This window comes from Agelaius tricolor, unplaced genomic scaffold, assembly GCF_023055355.1.
Source record: "Agelaius tricolor isolate 1412-34295 unplaced genomic scaffold, bAgeTri1.0.p SCAF_25, whole genome shotgun sequence".
Taxonomy (NCBI): Eukaryota; Metazoa; Chordata; class Aves; order Passeriformes; family Icteridae; genus Agelaius; species Agelaius tricolor.
Genome location: NW_027269285.1, coordinates 8,036,287 through 8,044,014, shown reverse-complemented (window position 1 = coordinate 8,044,014; position 7,728 = coordinate 8,036,287). Strand labels below are relative to the sequence as shown.

At 53.4% G+C, this 7,728-nt stretch overlaps 1 protein-coding gene across 1 annotated transcript; it reads left to right on the top strand.

Moving 5' to 3' along the window:
- Window positions 1-1,849: 1,849 nt before the first annotated feature.
- LOC139599849 (fibrinogen-like protein 1-like protein) lies at window positions 1,850-5,431 on the top strand. Its single transcript, XM_071447520.1, has 3 exons — window positions 1,850-1,853; window positions 2,905-3,027; window positions 4,791-5,431. Exons 1-3 carry the CDS (start codon window positions 1,850-1,852, stop codon window positions 5,429-5,431), a joined length of 768 nt encoding a protein of 255 aa, XP_071303621.1.
- The last annotated feature ends 2,297 nt before the right edge of the window (window positions 5,432-7,728 follow it).

The following is a 7,728-nucleotide window of genomic DNA, read 5'->3' as shown; positions in this document are numbered from 1 at the left end:
AGGGTTAACAGCTGCCATGGCCCTCGTGGCTGGTGGTCTGTCCCACCCAGGACCTTCCCCTGGGCCTGTGAGGTTTAAACTCAGTTTAAACTCAGCCCTAGAGCTCCAGTCCTCACCTGAGCCACACTGGGAGCACAAAGGGGGACTCCAGACCCCTCTCTGTTCACTTTTTCCGGATGGATCTTTGTGGATGGTTTATTTCCTGGATGGACTGCTCCCATCTCTGCCACAGCACATTTCCAGCCCTGCCCTCTGCCCTGTGTCCCTTCATCAAGGATCCTGGATCCAGCTGTGTTTGCCTCACATGGAGCCCACACTCAGCCCTTTCTACTGTGCTTGGACCTGGCAGGACAGACATCTCCTCCTCATCTCATCTCATCTCATCTCATCTCATCTCATCTCATCTCATCTCATCTCATCTCATCTCATCTCATCTCATCTCATCTCATCTCAATCTCATCATCTCCTCCTCCTCTCCTCCTTGGCTCCCAACCTCTCACCAAGCTGGCACAGGTGACATTGAAGGGTTCAGATGGAACCAGATCAAAAAATCATGGATTCATTAAGGTTGGAAAAGACCTCTATGATCAGCAAATCCACCTGTCAACCCAGCATCACTGTGTTCACCAACAAACCACATCCTCAAGTGTCACATCCACATATTTTTTGAATGTTTCTAGGGATGGTGATTCTACCACTGCCCTGGGCAGCCTGTTCCAGTGCTTGACAACCTTTTCCATGAAGAAATTTTTCCAAATATCTAATCTAAAACTCCCCTGGTGCAACTTGAGGAGTTGACTATTGACTACTGACTACAACTTGACTATTTTCTCTCGTCCTCTCAATCCAGGAATCCCTTACCAGGGATCCATTACCTTGGAGAGGTCTGGAGGATGCCACTGTCCATCAAGGCCTGCAAGTGGCACTGCTTGGTTCCCCCAGCATGGAAAGTTTGGTGGGAACCTCAGCTTGACCCTGGATTGCTGTGAAGAGCACATGTGAAGCTATGCCATGAAAAAAAGTCTGATCAGAAACCAACAGAGAAGAAGAAGGTAGAAGGGCCACGTCTTTATCTTAAATTTGACTTGAAAAGCTTATGAAGCTTCCTGGATCCTCTGGCAGGAGATGACCCCTCCCAGAGCATTTGTCCAGAGACCATTTTGATCCAGAAGACAGAGAAACTCCTGGTCAGCATTTCTGGGGCTGAAGGTGGATCTGTAGGGACTCACCAGGCCAAAGACAGGGATTGGGGACCCACAGACCCCTGTTTGTTACCTGGAGCCCTGGCTCAGAGCAGGCAGCCTGGGGTGCCAGGGGACACTGCAGCTCTGCCTGCAGGACACTGGCTCCAGCCCAGTGACTGATCCTAAAACCTGCCAGTGGAGAGTTAGTGAGGGGGCAGCTCTCTTGAGGACCTGTCCTCAGCTTTCCAAGGTCATACTCAGGACTGGTCACACAGACCTCTCCTGCTTTGCTGGTTTCTGTATATCCTTAAAAAGCTGGGTCTCTCCACTTCACTTTGATCACAGCTCTCTGGATTTGGCTCCAAGTGTGCAATTCACATGTAGTGTTTATGTAGGGACAGTCAATAACTGAAACCCCTCAGCATGGAGGGGGTTATTCTGCACTCTCTGGCTGGAAGCACACGTGTCCCTCCCCTCAGCTGTGCCGTCATGGGATCTGGAAACTGCTCCAGCCACAATCTGCAAGTGCCTCCTTGTGCCTCGAGAAATGATGAGTGTGAGCACACGTGGGTGTGTGCAGTGCCTATAAAGGCAGCGTGGACAGCTCTGATGGGAGGCTGCTCCACTGGGTTCCTGCTCTGCGTGGCTGTGCTGGGTGTGTCGTGATGGGTGAGTTTCCTGCTCAGCTACACCTCACTCCAGTGTGGTGCTGGGCTCAAATGAGACCTCACGGGGTGAGTATGCACAGAGAATGATGAGCAGGACAGCAGCTGTGAGCTTCCCTGGGAGCAGGAGGGCTGCCAGAGCAAAGCACCAAACAACACACACACTTAGTGCCAGCCTGTGCCTGCCCCAGGCTACCTGGGCCATGTGTTCCAACATCCTGCCAAGGGGGGTTAATGTGGAGACCTGAGCTTCTCCTTGGTCCCTTCCCTGCTTGACCAGTGCATGTGGCATGTGTGGCTGCTCAGGGATCCTGCCCCAGGCACGGTGGCATCTCCCCAGGAGCTGAGGGAGTGCAGGGAGCAAAGGGGGGCTGTTGGTCAGCACACAGGGTTTGGGTTTCTGCATTTCCTCCTGTCTGCTCGGGAGCAGTGCAGTAGGAACTGTGGGGATGTGTGGGAATCCACAAAATCAGAGGGTTTTGGGAAAGCTGCAAAAGGCAGGCCCCAGAGGCAGTAGAACTGTGATTAGAGCTAAGCAGCAGCCATGAGATTGGTCAGGAGAATTAATTGGTCAGCAGAATATTTAAACTGTAGAAAAGCAAGGACAAAAGAACAATGATCTGTGTATTAACACTTGTCTAGAATAACTCTCTAAGCTACAGAAAAGTTTATCTAGCAAGATATTAGGAAGGTTGAAGCTTAATAATGGAGCTCTGTGCACTGTGTTTTAAAGCTTAGAAGTAGGTATTGTATTCAAAATAAGCAAGCATTGTTTAATCAAAGGTATGTGGGTTTATAGTGATTAGATAGAACTACTGTCAATGTGCTTTTGCTTTGTGTGATTGGTCAAGAAACTTATAAAGTGAGTTGTAACATTAAATTCTTGGTCTGCTGCCTGAAATGTGAGCTGCTGGCATCTTCCCATTGTCATAACCATGGAATGAGAGTGATGCTGGAAAATCAAACAGCTCAAGGCAGTTCCCAGCAGTCCTGTCCCGTTGGTGATTTGTACACAGCCCCCTGCCAGCATCAGTGATGGGCACTTTCCTCCCCAGGGCTCCAGGCTGGGACACCCTGGCTGCACCGGGACCTTGTCCTGCTGCCCACCGTGGTGGTGGCAATGCTGCTGCTCTGCGCCAGCGCCGGCCCCGCCGTGCCCACGGCCAGCCCCCGGAGCGGTGAGTGGGGGACAGGGGGCACAGAGGGGCACAGACCGGGACACTCAGGGCTGCTCTGTGCCAGGGAAGGGGGGCAAACACCCAAAGGGATGCACAGCACAGGAACTCCTCACACACACAACCCCCGGCCACGGCTTTTACAGCCTGGCTCCTGCCATGTCACCTTCACCCCCTTGGTGGGTCCACGCTGAAACCAACAGGGTTTGAAACCACCTCAGCTTGGAAGGATTGCTGTGCCAAAACACCACAGCTTGGAAGGATTGCTGTGCCGTGTTCGTGAGGCTCAGTTCCAGGAGAGATCCTCCTAACTATTTGTTTAGCTCTTGTTGGATTAGAAACATCCCCTTCCTCCCTTCAAGGGACGATTACAGTACCTGCAAGACCCCAGAGTTTTGTGGGTTGAATTGCAATTACCCACAGCAAATTGTCTCCCATCAGACACAAACCAAGAAAAACAAATTAGATGGCAAATTAATTTGGCTAATAAGTCATGAGAGATCAGATAAATTATAACAAGCTGGGGGAAGAGACCTCTATAAGACCAAGGCAGAACTAAGCCTTCTTATCCAATGCCATGAGCCCCAGGGAAAACATAAATTTTCATTACAAATCCTCATCCAGTGGAACATTTGGATACTTCTGGTCCCTGCAAGAGCTGCAGCTCAGTATATCAAGGGTATATGGGCCAGACATACTTTGAGGACATAATTGGCAATTCTTGAGATTTTTTTCACCCTTCCTTCTTTGGCAAGAGGCTCCAAATGAAACAGCAAATCATGAGAAATAGGTTCCAGAGCTGTTACAGAGGCTGAAGGTTCCCTGAGGATAAGCCAGTGGAAAAGCCACAGACAGAACCACTCCTTGTTTTCCTGAGTCCTCACCCATCTTCAGAAGCTCCTTGTTGTCCTGACAGACTCATGGACTATTGGAATAATTACCAATATTGCCTGACGGGACGTGCCTGAGCTTGTCTGGCCCTTGGAGCTGAACCAAATAGTGGTGTTTCACCCCAGAGACACTTTTGGCTGGCTGGGTGTGTGGTGTTTCACCCCACAGACACTTTTGGCTGGCTGGGTGTGTGGTGTTTCACCCTTAGAGACACTTTTGGCTGGCTGGGTGTGTGGTGTTTCACCCCACAGACACTTTTGGCTGGCTGGGTGTGTGGTGTTTCACCCCACAGACACTTTTGGCTGGCTGGGTGCTGCAGCTGGGCACTGGGGACAAGTCCAGGCCTGCAGGGGCTCTGGTGGTGCTGGGATGGAGCTTTCCCCATAACAGGGGCTGCTCCTCAGGTTTCCCTCTGGCAGAGAAGCTTTAAGGGGATGGTGAAGGAAAGGAGTCGGTTCTGATGGAGGGTTTGGATCCAGAGCTTTATTCTGGCCCTCAGGCCTCTGAATGCAGCACCAGCTCCAACAGAACTCCCTGAGCCTGTGGTTGCTGCTCCTTTGAACCCCGGGGAGAGGGGAGGGAAGGGGCAGGGAGCCACCAAGCAGGGACAGGAGGGGAGGGACAAAGGGACAAAGGACACCTGGATGGCCCAATGCCCCCCAGGGGTAGAGGGTATCCTTTGAGTCTGCCAATCACTCAGTGCCCTTCTGGAATGCCAGGACTGACAGACAGTGCTGGGAGGGGTCAGGGAGGGAAAGGAGAGGTGAGTGACACACCTGGGAGGGAATCTGCAGGGGAGGGACCCGAGGTTAACCTTGAAATCCCAACACAACAATGGACCTCCTCTCTCCCCCACCCCGTGTTTGCTGCTGCAGCCTCAGGGTTCCCCCCGGACTGCAGCCGCCTGCGCAAGGGCAGCCCCAGCGGGGTGTACGTGATCCAGCCCGCCCGGTCCCCCCCGCGCGTGGTCTGGTGCGACATGGACACCGAGGGCAAGGGCTGGACCGTGGTGCAGAGAAACTCCCACGACACCGAGCTCACGTGGAAGCAATCCTGGACCACCTACAAGTACGGCTTTGGCAATGTGCACAGCGATTACTGGCTGGGCACCGAGTACCTGCACCTGCTGACGCAGCAGGGCACCTACAAGGTGCGCTTCGTGGTGCGCGACAAAGCCAATGTCACCCACTACGCCGAGTACGACATCTTCAGAGTGGAGAGCGAGGCCAGCGGGTACCCCCTGAGGCTGGGCAGGCACTCTGGAGATGGGGATGACTACCTGACCCTCTACCACCCCAAGAAGGGGGGCATTCATGACAACATGAAGTTCAGCACAGTCGACAAGGACCAGGACCAGTACAGCGGGAACTGCGCCAAGAGCTACGGGGGGTGGTGGTACAACAGGTGCCAGAACGTCCTGCTCAATGCCAAAAACTACATTGTTTGGCCAGGATTCTGTGATAAAGGTGACTGTGCATCCTCCCTCATCCTGGTCAAACCCACAGATGTGTGTTGACCGTGCCCAGCCCCCCGGGAGTGTGGGGGTGCCACCATCCCCAGCTCGGTGCCCCATTCCCATGCCAGTCCCAGTGCACATCCTGCTCTGCCCACAGCTCCTGTTCCCTCACCAGCCAAAACACAGCAGCTCTGGGGCTCAGGAGCCATCACCCGGAGCGCTGGGCACACGGGCAGCTTTGTCCAGTGCCATGATGCTGGCTGGCACTGGGGCACAGGCACTGGTTTGGGGTGGGTGCACCCGCTCCCATCCTGGGGAGGGGGACATGGTGCCAGCTCCCTTCCCCTGCAGTCGGTGACCCCTGCTTTGCCCAGGCCCTGCTCCCTCCCTGAGCCCTGCACACCCCACAGCTCTGCTATCCATGGTGGGAGGAATCAGCTGCAATAAACCCTGGAGCCAGACTGTGCTGCCTCATGTCTGCCTGCACAAGGTGTGGGGGGATCACTCTGCCCACTCTTCAGGGTGGCAGACTTGGGGGAAGCTGTGTTAGGCAATATTCCTTTCAATGGCTTGTTCCAGCCACTGCACACTGGACTGTAAGGCTACAATTAGCCAACAGGGCCAGCAAAGCCCTGATCATGCACAACCCACACCCACAGTTTGCCCCTGTTCATGGGTGGGTCGTTGCTCTGTCCTGGGAAAGAGAAGAAACCACCACAACCTGGAGTGTGGAGAGGGCAGTGGACTCCCCGAGGGTGTGAGTGATGTGGGTCAGTCAGTCCCATTATTCCCTGCTGCAGACTGGGAATGTGTCTATGAAGTTCCCTTGTGATGCAGGGAAGTTTGAACTTGGGGCCTGAAAGAACCCACAGCTCCTCTCCTCCCTCTGTGGAAGGAAAGCTGAGCTCAAGGAAGGTTTGTGGCTCGGAATGCTGAACACCATGGGACTCTGGAGCCAGGGTCTGTGAGCAAGGCCCAAAGGCAGCCTGCAGAGCTGTGGCAGTGCATTGTTCCTGAGGAGCTGTGAGCTCCCAAGGAGCATTCTTTGGCAGCCTTGGAGGCACCTGCAGGTGGGCAGCACTGCTTCATGGGAAGATGGAGAGAGATATGAGGGTGCTGCTGGCTGAGAAAGGCTTCCCAGCTGGAGCTGAGCTGAGAGCAGCACTTCTGGACTAACAGATGTGGCTGCTGGCTTAAAAAGACATTGGTGCTCCAGCCTGGATGCACAGCCTAACAGAAGGGGAGAGGCTGGACAAAGGCTTGGGGTTCCTGGTAAACAACATTCCAGCCAGCAGGGAGCCCTGAGTGATGCTGAGCTGCATTCCTGGGTCTCTGTTGGAAAGAGAATAGCTGCACCCAATGATCCTTGTGGGTCCCTTCCAACACAGAATATTCTGTGGATCTATGGGTGCAGGCAGTGAGACACCTGCTCTGTTCAGCACTGCCAGACAACAGTGCAACAGCCAAACATCCTCCCTCTGCTCAGCATCAGAGACCACACCACAGGCACCATGTCCACAGCTGAACTGTCCACTGCACAAGGTTATCACCACACCAGAGCACTTCCATGCAGACCCAAGCTGATCCAGAATCTTGAAATTGTGGGATCCCTGCCCTGTCAGGCTGTCTCAGCTCTCACACCAGCCCAGACAGACCAGCCACATGGTGCTGTGTGGCCTTGCAGTACTGTTGCACTCTCCCAGTTCCCTCCCAGCATTCACAGGGTTAATGAGGCAGGATGACACAGGCCTGGCTTTCCAGGTCATGGCTGGCAGGGTGCAACTGACCTGGTGCTTCCCTCACACCCTCTGCTTGCTGTTGGCTGTGTGATGCTACTTTCCCTTTTTGGAAGATCCCCTCCTCGGAATGCAACCCTCTTCTATAAGTGACAGTTTTGCCTCTAATTCCTCACTTGAATTGTATGAAAAAATTTTCCTTTGAAAACTTTTTCTTACTGCACCAGAAGCCTCAGGTGTGCTTCTGGCAGGAAACAGGCAGCAGTTGCAAGGAATTCCCAAATAAATGAAGGACACTGTGCAGGTCTGAAAGTGATTTTATTCTGCAGGATGAACACAGACTGCAGCAGGGATGTGTTGTGGACATGGCCCATCCTGGGGTCAGTATAGCTTAGGTCAGGTTAGCTGGTGATGGTGTATACTTTTCTGCTGAAAACATCTCTACCCACAAAGCAAAAAGAGCGTAAGACCATGCTAGTCAGGAGGGGTTTAGGCTTCAGAGTTCTCTCCAGAAGGAACATGCTTGGATACTGCAGTGTTTATAAAGATGAGCTCTAATAATATTGCCCCCAAAACCCACCACAGGTGAATGGCCAGAGCCAGAGCCAGGAGCTTTGCTAC